General features: G+C 42.7%; 2 protein-coding genes across 2 annotated transcripts in view; both read right to left on the bottom strand.

Moving 5' to 3' along the window:
- Positions 1-299: 299 nt before the first annotated feature.
- On the bottom strand, positions 300-16,502 carry afap1l1b (actin filament associated protein 1-like 1b). Its single transcript, XM_070843306.1, has 19 exons — positions 16,380-16,502; positions 10,102-10,230; positions 8,840-8,920; positions 8,576-8,661; positions 8,374-8,491; positions 8,152-8,241; positions 7,782-7,993; positions 6,888-7,067; positions 6,683-6,775; positions 5,982-6,084; positions 4,566-4,721; positions 3,737-3,951; positions 3,432-3,577; positions 3,254-3,335; positions 2,774-2,882; positions 2,500-2,667; positions 2,245-2,411; positions 1,461-1,586; positions 300-1,168 (listed from the first exon to the last, which is right to left on the bottom strand). Exons 1-19 carry the CDS (start codon positions 16,399-16,401, stop codon positions 1,142-1,144), a joined length of 2,310 nt encoding a protein of 769 aa, XP_070699407.1. The 5' UTR covers positions 16,402-16,502; the 3' UTR covers positions 300-1,141.
- Positions 16,503-19,298: 2,796 nt separating this feature from the next.
- Positions 19,299-19,820, bottom strand: part of LOC139212940 (actin-binding LIM protein 3-like) — a 41,601-nt gene continuing 41,079 nt past the window's right edge. The window contains exon 23 of the mRNA XM_070843517.1: positions 19,299-19,449. Within this exon, the coding sequence (XP_070699618.1) occupies positions 19,336-19,449 (114 nt within the window). The 3' untranslated portion in view covers positions 19,299-19,335. The remainder of the gene's footprint in view (positions 19,450-19,820) is intronic.

The following is a 19,820-nucleotide window of genomic DNA, read 5'->3' as shown; positions in this document are numbered from 1 at the left end:
AATGCATGGAGAGGAACTGGAGGAGCCGCTCATACCTGAAACATTAATTGGTTGAGAAACAGCTCTAGGAACACATCAGACAAAAAACTTCAAACATGTGCTATAATTGATTTTGCCACTAGGCTGTGCTTGTAGTTCAGAGTTATGTTCCTGCTGTTGATTTCTGAAGGTGAAGTTATCCTCTGAAACAAAAAAAAATGCTCCAGTGTGCGAATTTAAGAAATGTAACTATGGAACAAAATGAAACCATCACAGACCAAATTCCATGATAAAGTAATCTTTTACTCCAACGTGTGACTTTGTTCATAATCTCTGTGATGAACAGGGAAAGGAGACACAGGCATTTATCCTCAAATGATTCTGCTAAGTGGGGCTAATTTCTAAGACATTTGTGGAATCACAAAATACAACAAGATAAAGTGCAAAAGGCAAATATGAAAAAATACACATATAATGGTTAAAAACCAATAGTTGAACATTGCAATGATAAACATTTACTCATTGGTTTCAGGAACAGTGTCATACTTGATATGCTTTCCTAATGGTTTACATACACCTCACAGGATGTGGGATACTTCTCTCGCTAGTAAAGATAAGTTAAGGTAATAATAATAATTTCTTAAGTTTAGTTTTTCATTTTACACCAACATCATCCTATAAATAAGGATTTAAATCAGTGGGTGTAGGTAGGAAGTCTTGCCTGTAACTCTGAACTGACAGTGTTGATGAACTACACTCTCCCTTTGCTATGCATTTCTATGAAATAATCACATTTTCACTTTCTGCAGCCCTGTGCAAATGTAAACATACATGCAAATCCACACAAACATACAGATTTCATGTTCATAGTGATCCACATTAATACTGTACTGGTACATCGGTCAAGTCTGTCATATTTACAGCGGTTGAGACAGCACCATGTTGCCTGCACTTGTAAATATTCCTCATTTACTTAATAGGTAAGAGGAAGGAAGATTGTGTCAGTCTGTCCTCTTCACGCTCCCTCCTTCTCCTCTTCATCTTCCTCTTCTCCTCAGTGCCAGTTCTCTTCATCTGTTTCTTCTTTTACACATCCTAATGTCACAGCTCTGTTTTTTTTTTTTTTTACTCTCCATGGATCCTTCCGCAGTTTGTGTTCACTCTAGGTCGCCTTCTTTGACTCCCATTCCTGCAAACCATGAAACAGCACAAAGTGAGGAAAACATTTCTATCTGCCCTCATCTCACACGCAAACACACAACCTTCAGCAGTCTTGTGATCCCAAAAGATTTCATCTAAATGAATGAGAATCCTGTTACCCTTCAGACAAACACTCTCTCTCACACACACACACACGCACACACACACACACACACACACACACACACACACACACACACACACACACACACACACACACACACACACACACACACACACACACACACACACACACACACACACACACACACACACACTACCTTTGCCTTCTGCATGACGTTCCCCTTGGAGGAGGCGTAAAGAGACGGGGGTCGTTTACGAAGCTCAGTTGCTGAGTTGACCGGCACAGTTTCATTGTAAACCTTTTCAACCTTAGTGCCCTGTGCCTGTACACACACACACACACACACACACACACACACACACACACACACAAATGTCAGATTTTACTCATTTAAAGAAATTTAGAAACGTTTGGGGAAATTAGCTTATTTGCTTTCTTGGACTATGTCTTGGGCAGGAGCAGAGACATCCTGGAGTTCTGTCATCAACGTGAGGTTGCCAGGCAACCAGAGGAGACTCCAGGAGGTCGCTGCCAACAAATGAGAAACATCCCAGCATGTAACTCCCTGCCAGTCCACAGTTTGTAGTCTTTAGATTCCAGTTTTCGTAGGCAATAAACAAACAAGAAATAACTAGCTGCTTCAAGTCATTATGCTAATTGGCTGCTGGCTGTAGCTTCATATTTAGCATACAGACATGAAAGTGGAATCGCACTTTTAAACAAACTATTCAAAAGCTGTGAAAATCTGAAATTATACAATATACGAAAACAACAAAATCCTGTGATGGGACACAAGTCTGCCTCATGACAGCAGCATATGTTATCTACCAAAAACAGGACAAGCATGCAGTATTAAGGAAAGTCATCTAAATTAAGTGGCCAGATTGTGACAAATGACAGGTTTCTAAAACTCTTGGTGGTTTGCAGTTAATAGTTTTTTAGGGGTTATACAGGGGAGCGTCTCTGCTGTAGCGGCCCACCTTGACGCTGATCTTGGTGTCAGTGGGCGGACCCAGTGCTCCTCTAGCCAATGATTTCTTCAGGTTTTCTTTGACCTCCGTCAGTCTGAGCTCCAGCTCCACCCTCTCCTCCTCTTTCTGTTTACACAGCGTCTCCAGCTTGGCTAACCGCTGTTCCACACCATGACCTGCACACACAAACACACACACACTCATAGTTAGTGCTGCTGCGAAGCTGAAGTCTAAACAGTGCTCCGTGTGTGATTTGTCTCTGACCTGTAACACCCTTAATCTCCTCCTTCAACCCCTTCTTCTCCCTGCGGAGGGAAATCAGCTCATTTCTGAGCTCTTCCTTTTGCTTCTCCAGCTCCTCTTTCTGTGTCAGGTACCTCCTGGCGTCCTCCTCTGCACGCGTCTTCCCATACCGTCCATACTGGTTTACATCTGACATGCAGGATAGAAATAGACTTTTCACCACAGATGTAGTATATCCAGCAATTTTAAGCCACATTTTCTATCATATCATTTTTATGTATAAAAGGAGACTCACTGGAGGCGTGTCTCTTGACGGCAGCCTGTTGTTCAGTTTTTTCAGAGTCTCTGCTGGAGAAGGAGGCGTGACGTCTCACCTGTCCAGCTCTGCTCTCAACATCCTCGTCCTGTTGGAAAAAAAGTACAGTTTTAAAATGTACGACATGTCGAGGGCCTATTTTATCTTTATGCATCTATGTCTTTTTAACTAAAACTGTACAGCAAAAGCCAATCATTTTATGATTTATTTGATATTAAGTCCTGAGCATCCATCCTAAAATTCAAACATATGCAATAGTAGATTAATAGAGGCAGAAGTCATATAATAATTTAAGTCATTTTCACTAAATCTGTAACTGAACATGATAGGAAGAAAAGAGGATCAGCAGTGAAGTGAGAGTAGAAAGGCCAATTAAGCTCGACCTCCATGTTTGGCAGCTCCAACTCGAATGATATTGTTTTTTTTTTTTTATCTCTGGTTCACATGATGTTTCCTCACCGCAACACTTTCATAGACCTCATCATATGTTCTGGAGTCTGTCGAGGCACTGCTGGAGGAAGTAGTGGTGGTAGTGGCCCATCTGAGGGGGGAAAACAGGGAGGCAGAGACAGATGTATTTCAGGATAATATGAGACATGCTGAAACACACAAACATAAACTGCAGGAAGTGACTCACAGGAAGGAGTGCCTGGCAGCGTGCCGTATGTCAGTGAGCGTATCCACGTCGATGTAGTCGTAGTGCAGCTCTTCAGGGAGAGTGGCGCTGCCGGTCTCTGCAAACAACACACCCAGCCAGCGGCCCAGATCCTCTGAGCAGCTGGCCTGGACACACACACACACACACACACACACATACACACACACACAAAATTAGTTGATTTTCAGAAAAATGTAGGTGTGTTCTCCCCCTGCACATGTTAACAATCCGCCTACATCAAATCTCACAGCTAAAATTGCTCTTTTGACACCACAATATAGTACCTCTAAAGACGCTAGCTCGTTGCCCCCCTGCAGGATGCGGAAGGAGAAGGGATGTTTGGGGCCGAGGCCACCGGGCACCACCTCGGCACCTTTGAGCGGCACCACAATGACTGGTGGCCGCTGGTCCCCAGGGTCCTTCTGCAGGTACAAGCTCCCATCTCGCACCACGCACCAACGCTCCTTCCACGAGCCGCTCAGACACACACTGAGGTAGCCTGTGGAGAGAGAGAGGAGAGATGTGGAAGTGATGAAAAGAGAATAAAGGACAGCAGACATGTTATATTTAAGTCAATCAGTCAGATATGTCAGCTAAGTTAACCTTTTTAATTACTGCATCATTGTGGTACATCAAACAGTGTTTGGAAACTTTGAGCTGCACTGAAATTTAACATACAGTTGTTAATCTTTGAAAAAACCCGAGCTGTGTAATACGCATTAGTCAGGACGAACCCAGCATTGGTAGAACTGCAAACTGTGTCACTCTTCCATTAATTTAGTTGAAGAATGGCAATAAAACATTTTTATTGAGGAAGGATTTACGGTCTGCACGTTTTTTAAATTGTTTTTATGATGTAAACACGACACACATGTGAAACAGAGCTCCTGTTTCTCAGTGTGTTCTTTTTTAAGTGTAGAAAAAAGTCATATATTTCAGAAAGTTTTTACCTGCAGTGGATTTTTCTCACCATTTGAATCATGTACCATAGGCATCAACTTAATTTTTAACATTAATATTAAACTGCAAAAATTCTAATCGTCAATCAGTCCACAAACAACCAACCAGCCAACCAATCGACCAAATCGCTTCTTGATCAATTTGTCTCCTCACCACAGCGCGGGTTGTCATGGTGACCAGTAGACGAGGGAGGCTCTCCCGGCAAAGGAGGTTTCCGTTTGGAGAAAGTGATGATCCGATTGGTTTTCTTCCCTGCTGCTCGGCTCATCGACCCCGTCAGCTCTGAGAACGCTCCGCGCTTCCCCTTGTCTGAAATCAAACATACCCTAGTCAGACTGCGCTGGGCCTGACAATGTGGTCACTGAGACGAGGAGCACTTCATAAATAGTGTTTGGGAGTGGAACCTTGCATGAAGTACAACAATGAGGAGACATAATGTAAAAAATACACATTTGGAAGAGAATAAAAGGTTTCAGGTGAGGAGCATTCTTGTGAAACGTCAACGTCGTCACCGTCCGCCCAGTCAGGACTCACTGTAATTATAAAATTCGATTATCATATATTGTATTTCATTTCAGAGAAGTCTTTTATTTATTCAACCTATCCCTGGAGTGTTAGTGTGTTCGTACAGCATGGACCAGCTGCTGCAGCCCTATCTCCACCCAACTTCCTATGATGTCAGTGGGAGACAATCGCAGGAAGACGACAGGAAGGATGTCATATCTGTTCAAGCCTCACTTCCTGTCTCTCCCTCTCTCTCATGTCTCTTTAGGTTCGGAGCCGCTCGGTCAGTAAACAGGTTGTAACAACACTGAAACAACATGACTGTGTTTGACCTAAATACTGACCCAACATCATGGATCCCCTGGTTTATCCTTCCTGGTTTTGTGGATAGATAAACAAAAATAATGTGTTTGCTTTTGATCACCCTCTTACAGGGATGTGTACATGTGTGTGTACTTGTGGGGACATTTTTGGAGAGCCAAAGCCATTTGAGCCAGGCTTCTCCTCACTTCAAGAACCATTTGAGGTTTGGCTTTAGGTTTAGATTAAAGTTAGAGGTCAGGTATTATCAGTAATACTAATAGCACTTTTGCACAATAATAATGTATCTTTAACAGTGCCCTTCACTGACTGGACTGGACCGTTAGCTCGTGGGCAGCAAGCAGAGCAAAGTCATAGTAAAAAGAGTGTGTTTTCCATTCGGCAAAAACTTTATTTACATTTCCAAAGAATGTCTCCGAGGTCTAATTTATTCATTTCACACTTATCCTCCAACTGGGTCTAACAACATGGATCTATACTAATTCTGGAGACGTCATGGACAAATATATATGTATGTCACAATTAAAGTGATTATGTGATTACATTTCCAGTAAATAAACACACCTTACATCAAGTCTCAATCATAAACAATCACACACAGACACAAATCTAATGGTAAATCTCTCTATGCTAATTTAATCTGCAATACACTGTTTTATCTTGTACGCCATAGTTCCTGATACTGAATGTAAGAGTAGTCTGCCATGTTAATCAATAGCTGCTAGCCCGAGAGGGTAAACCTACTCTGTGAGTCAGTGGTGTCCCGTCCTGGTCCCGTTGCTGTGGACTGGTTGTCTACTGTTGGCCCGCTGTCGGAGTCTGATGCCTGTCGGTCTGACTGCAGCACCTGGCAAACAAAAAGTAGTAACTTTTATTACCTCGCTAGAAGAGAAGAGAGAAATGTTACACATGAACATCCATCTGTCTTTTAACCGAGCAAAATCCTGTCATAGTGACATACATGTAATTGAAAAATGGTTTATTGACTTTATGTATTTTTAAAATCATCCTAACCAACATAGGGTGTGACTGCCATGTCACCATGCGTTCAGCTCGTTGGCTCTGCAGCTGTGTGCCAAAACTCTTCTGAGAGTATGAAGCTGTTTGAAAGCTAGCCAGCTCAGCAACCACAATAATGTCACCTCACTCACTGCTTGTAACTAGATGCCAAAGGAACATTTGTGTAATGCGTGGGCTGAAAGAGGTGATGTCAGCAACAGACACTGAAACTAAACTAGAGTATAGATTCAGAATGAAATAGCCTACGACACATGAGGAAATAAATATCACAGTAGATTCAGACATAGTGAGAAGTGACTGTCAAACAGGCACAAGGAGCCCTCATTTGGACAGAAAATTCAAGAAATTCTTGACAGGCAAAAACACATGTAGAAAAGCAGGCTGGCACTCAAAGACACATGAAACACAAACACACACACACACACCTTGTCAAGCTCCAGCTTTCTCTGTATAATGGGAGAAGCGGATCCTTCCAGTCCTTCAGTGTTGCTGCTTTGGCTGCCAACATCTTGCACCACCTGCTTCCAGAAAAGGGAAACGTTCACTTCCAAACAAACGTGCGCTCTCTCCTCTAAAATATTCCCCCGTGTCTTCCCCCACACACGCCCTACGATATAGGGACACGGGTACCTTAAGCCATCGCTGGGCCTGCTCTTTACTCTGAACAGCCAGGACTAGAGCTTCGCCTCCAGGCAAAGAGAAGCGCAGCTCGTGTCTCTTTTTCCGGCCTTCCTTTGGGACGTAGATGACGTTGCACAGGTTCAGTGGGAGCTCTGTGTGGGGAGCGCTTTCTTTGATGCTCTTATAGCACTGTAAAAGAAGAGATTGGGATATAGTGAGACAGACTTTGATGTATCATTTGATGCTTTTTGATGCTATTTCACTTTAGCACCAAAATGTGATTTATGATTTTTTTTTTTTACCTGAAACTAAATGAAAGGTATTCCATTATAGCTGCTAGCGCCCTCTGAGGGAGCATTTGTAACATTTTAAATGTTAACACAGAAATCCCACTGTGAGAGCCCCTTCTTCTCACAGTGGAGTCTCATAATGCTCAACAAGAGACCAAATTCGTTTTTTCTAATCTTTATTATGATGATAATGATTATTATCATTTAGTATTTAGTATTAGTAGTAACATTATCACCATTATTATTATGACTTATCAATAATGTTATTCTTGTGGTTATTGTGATCATTATGAATTCTATTTTCATTTCTTTTTCTTTGATCGAACTTATTTATTACTTATTTTATACATTTTTTCTGCCAAACTGTCTCATATTGTATTGCTTTTTACTTGTTGACCCCTGTGATCAACAATCACTTTAGTTTGCTGAAGTCACATATATGGCTGCCTGGGGATACAGCCAATGTCTCTCCAGTTAGGTTACATGTTGTGGATTGACATCAGGTTATAGTCATTATTGTTTTCCTTCATAATGTAGCCATAAATAACAGCAGCTACGCATTAGATCCATTGTTTAAAGGATTAGGTAAACACCCATGAGCAGCTCTACATACCTGCAGTTTATTGTCTCGGACAACAACCAGCTGCTTAGTCCATTGGCCGAAGCGTTTCTTCCGCAGCAGGAAGGCACAGATGCGGCAGTCTCTAACTGGTCCATCTGGGCTCTCCTCAGCCGTCCATCTCTGAGGTTGGTCCCGCCCCTTGGCCTCCTCTTCCTCTTCTTCGTAGGACTCATAGGAGCTGCTCAAAGCATCGGAGTCATTGTCTGAGTGCCAACAATAACATATATGATTAATTAACAAAAAATGCACAGACAATTTCTGGTTCCCAGTCATTCATGTATTCCAGGTACTTCACACATAGAACATGCCTCTGTTAATATCTGTAAATCTGACTCGTGCACTGGGGGGGGTGTAGACTCACAAGAGTTTTTGGGAGGTCCATTAATTCTGGTGAGGGGATAGTTATTGTCTGCATCTTCGTAGTAGGCATCCTCCACAGAGTTCCTGGAAGCTGCAGGAGGGGAGTGAAAGAGTTACGATGAGACAAAAGACATATAAGGGAGAGAAACTAATAATTCAGTTAATAACAATTATTCATGAGTGAACCAATCTGTATTTTTTTGAGTTTGTGTGTGTACAGAACTGTTCATATTGGTGGTAAAGTACTGAGGGGTGGATCCAGGGTCTAGAGGAACAGCCTCTTCATAGTAGTCATCAGGGAGGGGGGTGGTCGGCAGAGGAGGGGGCGTGTCAGTTGGTGTCTGAGGTTAAAGTTAAACCAAAGTTTTAGTCACGAGCACAAGAAAGGCAGACGGGCTTCCAGGCAGATACTGTAGATGACTTACAGATTTATTAGCATGAGTCTTCTCCTCTTCCTCTTTGTGCTCTTTCTGCTCCACTGGAGATGCACTGAGCATGTGCAAATCACAGTCTGGTAGATCAACAGAGGATAAATGTTATCATAAATATAACATATAGGTACAATACAGTGTTATTATATTATACATTTTGTAGATGTTGTGGTATGCTGATGGGAAATATACAATAATGATAATTTATACAAAAGGGCTCATAACACCGCAAAGATACTTTAAAGAACATGTGCTCACCAAAATCCTCAAACAGAGACTCTACAAAACTGGTGCCATTGCCGTAGAGACAGCTGTTCATGTAGACGTCTGATCCATTGACTGTGGAAAAGACAAATTAGGGGTTAGAAATAGGATCAAAGTTTAGGGGTTAGGGTTGTGGTCAGGACATGCTAAGGATCAGGACAGTCAGGATTACCAGCGTGTACAAGAGACGCAGCAAATGAGAACTCAGTGAGCAGGAATAGTGAACAATCTGTATTTTTAGACAAATAAATTAAATGGAGACCTAAGTCAGCCAGCAAGGGAGTGTGAATTGGAGCTTGTAAATCTTTGTACCAGAAGAACAAAGATAACTGAAGTCATAAAAAGCGTGTGAAAGTTTGCCAAACTCCCCAGACTTTCTGGAAATGTTTTAGAATCAGTATGAGAAATAAATCCCAGAGGCCTTTAGCTGTAAAAAAAAAAAAAAAACTGAACTGATGTGGAATATGTAAATAAGCTGTGTAAAACCCTGAGGAGTGAGTGAGGGTGGGACAGCCCGGGTCCATTCAAACAATCGCAAGGACGTGCTACTATCAGGATGTTTTTCGCTTTTCTCCTTTCTTTGACCTCCTCTCATCATCCTCTTTAAACTTTACATTTCATTATCCTCTTACCTCAATCCCTTTATCCTCTCCGACACCCTGCATTCTCCCAGATAAACAAGGATCTACTGCAAAGACCTCAGTAAGATTTGATGTCATGGAGACTGCATTGTGTTAAATGTTTCTAGCCGCAATCACTGTACTGCATCTTACGCAAATAAGCTCTGTTGTAGTGACCTTGAGCGAATTGCTCAACTCAGCAATGCTTTGGCTGAAGTGCTGAAAGTGTCACACTTAATGAATGTGAGGCAGGATGCATCTGAAAGTGCGCTCAAATTCCATTACATAGAAGCTCTTCTCACTCATAACTGTATCTCATCTAATACTTGTTTTAATAATACTCATTTTTTTCAATACTCTAATTTACATTCTCCTGTCAGACGTTTAGTGTTTCTTTGTGTTTTGTTCTTATTTGAGGACATATCGTACCTTGGCTGTGTCACACAAGTGCACAATAGTTGCAAACATAGCATCAAAACTAAATATTGTTAATATACATTGTGGTTACAGTCAATGAATAAAGTTTAAAGGGGTTTGTCACATCACTGCAACTAATGATACTAATAAAGTAAGAAATATAGACCAGAGGGGGTTATGTACACTTCCCCCCCATCTATCTGAGACTCAGTCTTGCACCTGAGAGCTGCAGTGAGTCCAGGATGTTGCGAATGGAGGCCATCTTGTCAGCAGTGGCAGGACTGACCGTCTCCTGGTCCAGCATCTTCAGCAGAGAGCCTAGCTCGTTCACAAGTCGCTCCATCACCACTGAAAACAACACAAAATGCAATGGGTTCACACAAAATATTCTTTGGTGTCAAACATACGGGGAACCCCACGGCGAAGACCCTTAACGTGGCTAAAATGCTTATGCTGTTACACCAAGTGCATCAAATATCAATTTAACGAATCGTGCAAGGCCATACAGGCAAGTGTGCAAACTGGCAGCTCACAAAGGGGCGTGAAGACAGTTTGGAAACTCAGCTTACCGCCTGTTGCAACAGCTGACAGGGACGACATATTTAACATCCTCACGTATCACATTCATTTTGTCCGCCTTTTTGTGCATTGTGAGTTTTCTCTCAGTTCCCCTCACATTCAAAAATCAAGTCCTTCACATTTGAAGCTTTCTTTGAAAAATAATTATGTTCAATGCTGACATCCTGTACGTGTCTCTGTGTGTGCGAGTGTGTGTTTTGTTGACCTTGACATTGTTCCAAAAGCTCTGCCACACTCTCACACATCCTGCCTGCTCATAGCCGACAAAGAGGGGAGACGGGGGGGGAGTCAGAGAGAAAAGGAGGTGAGGAGGAGGGGGCAGGAAGCTTCCTTCCCTAAAGGAAACGGAGCCAAAGTAAAGAAGAAAATCTAGGATATGGTAACCAAACTGCCTGTAGCTCAGAGTTAGTTCATTCATAAGAGATGTCTGAGACGTTTGACACGAAGGATTTAAGTTTGAGTCTTAATCAGCTTTTCTCCAGTTCTATTGTTTAATAATTAGCTAACCTCTGATAAAATACTGGACACTGGCCACTCATATGATGAAGTAATATTCCTGCCATTAAACTGAGAGGGTCATCTTGAGTTCAAGCTCTTAACCCTAAAATAATTTCATTTTCGTTTGGGGTTTCTGTGGAAAGTTTCAGCCCACACGCTCTTTCAGAGTCCTTTTTTCGATGCTGCCAAGAAAAATAGCTCGGGGACACATTTAATCTTTGTCATTTTCTGCCACTAAAATTGTAAAATTGACAATGTCATTTAAACCAAAATATAAAAGAAAGTTGACAAGAAGTTCAAGGACACTTTAGCAGAGATGCTGGAACCTCAACCTGAAAATGATTAGTGTTGTCGTTAAGTCTTTCCCGTCAACCGAGAAAGTAATCTACCCGCTTCATTAGTGAGTTTCATTTGATTTTTATTAGAAAGAAATATTCTAAACAGACACAGACTTCCTCTGCGGTGACGACAAAACACAACATTTTCTAGTAACAGGTAAATACAGCTGCCTGAGGGTGAAATGCACCGAAAATCTGCAGTTCTTTAGAAATAAGTGGCACAAAGGCAAAGTTAAAATAAGATCAGAATAGCCTATAGTTCTCTCTCACAAACACAGTGAGGACAGAGAGAGTGAGAAGAAAGCCCTCACTCTCCCATAGCCTCTTCCGCTACCGCCCCCCCAGTCTGACAATACTCTATTGTCTCAGCAAGGGCCAAAATTAGATGGCCACAATGCTCCGCAAGTCCAGAGCAAACAATACAATGTCAGAAAGTCAAACAGAAAACAAAACAGGAATTAACGCGCACATACACACTGTCTAAGTGGGGAGTGGAGCAACGCAGCTGCATCATCTCGATCCATGGGCATTCAGGGTTAAAGGATATATCTCCAGCAGCTGTGTGTGTGTGTGTGTGTGTGTGTGTGTGTGTGTGTGTAGTATTTCTCAGCCAGCAGCTGTGGTTTCCTGTCTTAGCTGTCGACAGAAGCGTCTCTCCACTCCGTCCTGATCTTGACTCTCTCCTCCATCCTACTGCGAGCCTCACCTCCTCCTCTCGCTCTCCCTCCCACGTCCCCCCCCCCCCTCTCGTTTTCCATTTCTCTCCATACTGCTGCTTCTCATCCTGTCCCAACGACCCTCTCTGGTCACGCCGCCCTTAGTTCATTCACCATCTATTGAACAAGTTTCTCCGCTGATGGTTTTTCAAATGAAAGATTCTTCACTTCTCTAGGAGAAGCTAAAAAAGCACAAGATTTAGTGTCATCAATGCCAGTGAAACAAAGAAAGCAGTGAGCTGATGGAGTTTCAGACAGGGCCTTCGGTCTATTTTCTGTTTCTTGAAGTCTAACTTTACACAGTCAAGGCCATCCATTCATTTACTGTCTCTCTTTCTCTCTGTCTCTCTCTCTCGGGGGACTGGAGGGTTCAGAGGCTGAGAATCAGCTGTTCTGGAGGCTTGTGGTCGGTCTCACCCACAGAGGGATCTTTGTAACCCCCGTACTCCCCCCCCACACACACACGCTCACACACATGCACACACGGCACAGATTTTCTCTGTGGATGTTTTTGCTGATGGACACAGACATTCACTTAACTCACAGGGAGCACACACACACACAGACACACACACACACACACACAGACACACACACACAGACACACACTATAAATTAGGGTGTTAAATAGAGACGTCATCCTATACGGAGCAAAAAACATCCAGACTCAAGAGTACTTTGGGAACTCTGTTTGTGTGCTTTTTACATACATTTTTGTGTGTTTCTGCAGACAGGCTTCCTGAGGAAGGTCAGTCATGAGACTTGAGCCATGCGACTCTCATTTGAACTGATTGGGCGTATTTGGTTGTAGCTCAGAACAAAACAACTACTACTCACTGCTGCCGCTGTTTATCTCACCACATAATGCTCATGGACAGTGAAAAGACACTTTTCTCCACCTAACCTGAGGCTTTCGCTCCCATCCATTACACGTCTAACCCATCAATCACACCAATTCAAGGCTAACCTTCTCCCTGAGCTTGTTGTTTCCATGAATTCTGCTGCCTGAGGCACATGATTATCCATAACAGGAGCATTCAAGATGACACAAACACAAGCTTTTTATCCCTTTTATAAGTTAAGAGAATTTAGTAGTGTCTGAAGCTGCTACTTTGCACAGGCGTCTTCTTCCTGCCTCCCCCACACTCCCAGAGGTTGAGGTCCCCCCAGATCCCTCATTCTCCCCTCCACTCCTCTCGTTCTTTCCCTCCTCCCTCTCAGATCCTTTCCTTTTAACTACTTTCCCTCATCTGCTTCCCTCCATTCCTTCTCCAGACACCCATCCTCTTCAGACCGAGGTCAGAGTTCAAGTCTTGGCGGCCCCAGCAGCTCCCTCTGAGACAAAAGTCTACTTCAGAGATTCAGCATCCAGTAATTCATATTTTCGTGACAACAGTAGATGGTGTCACCACTCGTTCGGGGGGGGGGCGACATTTGAAAAAGTCCCCTCTAGAAGAAAGCTGGAGAGATCTTTAAAAAGAAACAGCTGGAGGAAAACAGTCGTGGAATTCTCTCTTTTTCACATTCTTGCTGTATCTTATCACTTTCCTCTGATAGTAACTGGTGAGAAGACACAGCAAACACAGGAGCAAGACACCGGCGCACAGCATGAGTTTAATTTAAAACCTAGACTGCTGTGCTGCAGCTTTATCAGGCCACTATTGTGACCATGGGGACGCCACATGCCTCTGTTAATTAATATAAGTAATCAATTAGTTAATTCAATTAATTTTCAGTGGTGTTTTTGACATTAGCATTAAATAAAGTGGCTCAATGTCATGTCAAATTGTCGTTTGTAGCGTCAAAACCACTAAAGCTTCCTCTTTTAGACAGTTTAAAGGAATAGTTGGACATTTGGGACATACGTATATTTGCTTTTGTGCCAAGAGTTGGATTGATGCTCTTATTAAGTCTGCACAGACAGATAGCTTAGCTTTACTATAAGACTGGAAACAGCTAGCCTGGCCCTACAAAATCTGTCTACCAGCATCTTTAAAGCTCTCTAATTAAAATCTTGTATCATACATGTATCATATTTGCTTCATCTGTAGGAAAATGTATGTTTTACAAGCTCATCTTAGCATAGAGATTGGAAAAGAGTCATGTAACACAAAATATGTTTTTGCTTAATCCATACAAAAACCAACCTGTAAAAACAACCTGATGTGGTTTCACAGAGTTATGTGCCTGACTTACTTTAAATTGGTAACTGATATGATACTTCTTTATGTAAAGACTTTTACGTTGGCTTTCTTTTGACTGGATAATTGTGCAATGAACAAATCATAGACCGAGCACTCTGTCTCACACACACACATAAACTACTATGGTAGTTTTTAATGTTGCTTGAGTTATAATAATAGAATAATCGTGAGCTGGATTAAACATGATCCAGTGTTTCCTTGTTTGGTAGAAGAGTTTCCACCTACACCAGACCAGCATGGGTGACATAAACAGACCTGCAGCTCTGGATATCTCTGCTGTAGAAAGTTTAACTGCAGCACAGCTCGCTCTCACTTCCAACTGCAAGGCAGAAAAACAGTGGAAAGGACTTTTTCAGAGGCAAAGTCATTTCCCTGCATTTTGAAGTATCATTTAAATCAAATCAATGAGGAGTACTGGACTCTCTGCCTCTGACAGAGAATGAAGGGAGGGGGTGGGTGGAAGATCACTGAGCGAGGAGGAGGAAAAAGGAAAAGGAAATGTAAGAGAACCATGGTCGAGGTCAAGGCTTGTGACAGTTGTTAAACAGAGGGAGCTGGTGTGCCAGCATGTGGGTGAGCAAATGCAATGAATTATTATTACAGCCCCCGTAGTTCCAACTCTGCCACTTTACAACCTTAATTTCTACATATTTGTCCCATTTGTTGCAGCCGTTGCGATATTGGCACAAAACAGCATTATCAATTACTCCTGTTTTTTCCACAGAGAGAATATTTTCTTCTAGAGAGCACAGCTGCACAAGTGTTTGGCCACAGAACACGGTGGTTACACTGTATGAGCTGCATGTGTTTGCCTTTGGGAGACATTTTGACATGTCACAGCAGGAAAACGCTGGTGCAAATGATCAGTTTAACGATGGCTGAGTATCGATGTCTTCAGGGTCCTGGTATTGTGCATGTTGGCTCAGTGTTATTAGTAAGAGCTTTTCCCAAAACAAACACTTTATGATCTGCTGTGAATGGAGAGTCGACGTGGCGGCAGTGCGCCCACAGTGCAGTCATTAAGTATCCAGTTTTAAAAACATATATATAGCTTATCTCATCATCACGGGATGATTATGATCACATAGCTGTCGCAGAGCTGACCCACAACTGTCTAAACAAAATAGTTTGGAATAGATCTGGGGCTGCATTCGTGCTCAGGCTTTAATCATTTCAGTATTTTTGGCTACACTTGACTGAATTTTGTTTCTAAAATTAGCATGAACTACCTCATTACCTGGATTTATCATTCCATTTCAGGGGACTGCCATCACTGTTGCATTTTTTCATACCTAAATAATAACAATGGGCCTATTAGACTGATTACCTGCAGGCAACATGATGAGGTGTTTAAAGGAGGCGTGATTAATGCTTTTCCTCTGACTGACTTTGCCATAATGGCCATTGTTCCCCTTCACAGAGTCATTTGTGACCCTCTTTTTTTTTTTTGCCAGATTTGAATGTAGACCGCAGCTTCATCACCTGGTGCGTTCACATAATGCAGCTTCCTGTTTGCAGCCCTGTAGCCTGAAGGCTGAGAGACAGAGCAGCCATTGAGCTGCTGCTGCTGCTGCTGCTGCTGCTTCACTTCCAGCGGCGCAGCTTCCAACGAGGCACTTCTCTGTTGGTATCAGATTGCATCACTCTACCTGAGCGGGGACACCTCCTCCATCCACACACACACACACACACACACACACACACACACACACACACACACACACACACACACACACACACACACACACACACACACACACACACACACACACACACACGCGCGCGGCCTGTAGGTGTATGACATCACCCTGTCGTCACTCAGCAGGCGCGCGCTCCACTCAGAGCCCCTCATATTATAAATGAAAACTTCATATTCAGTTCTTAATTATAAGTTAAACTGTTGTATCTCTGCTGCTTTAATGGCCAAAGTGTTTCTTATTTCTTAAGGTGGCTTTTAAGTGACAAGTATTATTTATATGAATTATATTTTGGTGCAGCCTATTCATTATGTTAAAAATGACCATATTCATCTTCTTAAACGTTAAATTTGCAGTTAAGTCTTCCTGTTTATGGAGGTTTCATCTACTGTAAAGTTCCTGTACTTCTTTGTCGCGAGTAAACATGAACATGTGACAATAAGTGAAAGACTGTTTGTTACTCACCACTTTGGCGTTTGGAGTCCATGTCGTTTGGTAAGTTGAAGTCCGTTTATTTCCAGCGATAATCCCTCAGATGTTTCATTTAAAAGAGACGGGCACTGACATGTGGGGCCCAGCGGAGCTCCGGCAGCCTCTGAGCGGCTCAGTGAGTCAAAGCGGCCGCTACAGTTTATAGTTGGGAGTCTGCAGCTCCTGCTCCTCCATCATCCGGGCTGCCTCCGCTGGGTCCTAAAGCCAGTGGCCGCAATTTCACCAAGTCTGAGGTTAACCACACATTTTCATGCTGTGACTCTGCAGACGCACAAACTGAGGCCGCACGGGTCACATTAGAGGAGATGTAATCCCCTAGAAACCTCAATATGTTGTTCATTAGTGTTTTTATTGTACAACTGCCAGTGAAAGACTTCACTTAAGTATTTCCACTCCTGAAGGAAATATTCTACTTTATACTCCACTACATTTATGTTGTTAGTTTACAGATTCAGATTTTGCATCTAAAACAAATGAGTTTATGAAATATGATGCACTTCTGGACAGTTACATTTTGCTCCACCTCGCTGGAGTTAAACACAGCTTACACAGTGATGTATCAGTTAGGATCATAAATCACTAGAGATGTAATGATATCACACACACAGGCCTCTCTTCTGCATTGTGTGTTTTAGCTTTTGGTATCTTTTGCTAATGTTACATACTTTTAATCACAGTTTGAAGTCAGGCCTTATTGCTTTCACTCCAGGCCAATAATAATGTGTAGTGTTTTTACAGTGAGGTGATGCTCCTTTTAAGTAACGGATCTGAGCACCACCACCTCCACCACTGATAATTGCCTACCCATATTATGGTCTACCAGACTGCGGTCAGTAAATGGCAGTGATTTTCACCTGGGGATCTCCACAAGTGGTCTAGAGGTGATTAAAAAGGAACCAGAATCCAGAAAATTCTTCAGACTTTTACTGAATTTACTGAATAACTGCACTTCTAAGGTCGAGGAGTGAGATCAATTTTTGGTTCAACAGGTCATAATCAATGATCAGGGGTCATGATTAGACCCCTGATGACTGATTGTTTTAAGGGATCACAAAGGTCGGGAAACACCGACCAGAAGGTGTAACCATGTACAGTAATAATGGGGATTCATCTGATGGTCTGTTCTGCGGCAGTGAGCCATGAAGTCCTTGATATTCCCCAGACTTCTTCAGAAATTCCCCAGACTCCTTCATTGTCCATGATTACAATGCAGCTCTGTAAACTCCCTGAGCCACAGTACTGTTGGTCTGTGCCGAACACGGGGGGAAGTAAAGGTAAAAGTTATCATCAGTCAATCGATTTCTGAGGAGCCACCGCAAATGACATTATAACCCAGAATTAAATTACAGCAAACATTCTTAGAGGAACCACTTGAGTCTGCTGACCCGCTGACCCAAAAACTAGAAGCCCGAAACAAAGACGCCTGTTCATCATCCCGACTGTCATCATGGACGCTCAAGGTTGGTGAGGAACAAAAATACTGAAGACAACAAATAACAAAAGAGTGATGCTTGGATCATTTATTCAGAGATGTAGTGACAGACGTGGCTTTGCAAACTATAACTGTTACTCCAAGAAATCAAACGCTGCAAACAGGTTTCAGTTCCAGCAGTAATTAATCCATCTTTTATATTTAATTACAACACCTATCCAACACATCCTGTTCCTATTAAATCCAGTTCAGCTCAGTTTCTCTCACACCTCCTTCATCTCAAACACAAATCCTTTCTGAACCCGTTAACACTTTCCTTTTTTGCATCAGCTCTTGATTAAACCTTCTCTGTCAGTACGTCTTTTCCTTTTGCATCTTTCTCTGTTTGTCACACATTCCTGCCTTTGTTGCCTCCTCCTTTTCTCCATCCTTCCTTCCTTCCCCTCGTCCTACATCCTTCCTTCACTTCAGAATAGTTTTTTCCGCTTTATTCAGAGATGACAAATCCTGTATTAGTCACTCGCTGTCATTGCAAACGGCTGAGACATGACTCAGCCCGTTTTAAGCGTAAGTCAGCAGCTTAAGTATGACTTAACGAAAAACTCTGTTTTCTTTGAATAAAACGAATGAAACACAGATGTCTTCTTCTACGGTGTGTGCAGAACTAAAACCTGATTTCTAGACCTAACTTACATCTCTGAGCTCGGAGCCATGACACAGTTCATTCACATCAAACCTAACAATCACATCATGTTGCAAAAAACCACTTCAGTGAACTGTACAGCCTGCTCAGGTCTTTAGAGAAGAACCGATATGGCTTCAGAAAAACTGACATCAAAATCAAACACATGCCAGTATTAAAAAAAAAGCTTGGTTTTCAGTATTAGCATGTTATAAAAACACTATGTGTGTATCATGTTCTGTAACCCTAATGTGGAGAATCACGCTGTTTTCTAGTGTCTGTGTGATTAAAGCCGGATCCTTTCTGCAGTGCATCTTCCAGGCAGCCTGCTGAAAGCAGGTCTGTCTCAGGGTGGCAGACCCTCAGTATGGTGCTTCAGGTCACAGTTTTCGGGGTCATGTATCAGGCTGCCACCCTGCTGCTCCCGTTAACACGCTGACATCTGCTGGTAGCAGACGGGGAAACAGCCAACTCCTCCCTCCACCCATTAACTTCCTGTCTGTTTCAGCCCCTGTGCTGCTCCTCTGCTGTCAGCTCAAAGCCTTTGCGCTCTCCTTCCAGTTCGCCTTCCTCTCATTCCAGCTTTCCTCCCTTTTGGTTGACCGACTTCATATGTATTGCTTAGGAAGTCCAAGTACACATCAGTTAAAAGCACGCCAGGATCAAGACATCATCAGTTCTGCTCTTGCCAAAGGAGGAGAGACTTTCATTTCAGTCAGTTCCTCTTTCACTGTGATTTCTCAGGGCTACATTTCAGAGAACGCTGTTGGCGGTGGACCTTCACTGGGTTAGACACTTCAGGCGACTCTACTTCCTCAGAAGAGTCGGACCTGTTTCTTCAGTTCGTTCTTCTTCCACTGAGCAAGATGATCAAACGCAGACATGGACATGCCAAAGACTCTGAAGAACTCCTCTGGTGAGAGGTGGCGCTGGGAGGAGAGAGGGGTTGGATTTAGAGAAGGCGGGTCGATGATGAGTGTCTGCTTCAAATAACCTCATGTAAGAATCCACAGAATACCAGTCTGTCTCTGACATTTAATCAATATAGTGTCATTTTTAGCCTGAGTGCTAATTGCCTGGTTCTGTGGATAGAAGTGTCGGCCTGTAGTAGCCACCACTTTGGTCCAGACATATAAAAAGCAACTGTTGAACACATTCTCGTGAAATTTTGACGTTCATGGTCCTCAGAGGATGAAGCTTAATGACTTTGGGGATCCCTGACTTTTCCTCTAGCGCCGCCATGAGGCTGGCATGTGTGCTTTTTAGTGAAATACTTCATGTCCCCCTCAGGATGAAGTGA

Source organism: Pempheris klunzingeri, chromosome 14, assembly GCF_042242105.1.
Source record: "Pempheris klunzingeri isolate RE-2024b chromosome 14, fPemKlu1.hap1, whole genome shotgun sequence".
NCBI lineage: Eukaryota > Metazoa > Chordata > Actinopteri > Acropomatiformes > Pempheridae > Pempheris > Pempheris klunzingeri.
This window is presented reverse-complemented; position numbering and strand designations above follow the sequence as displayed.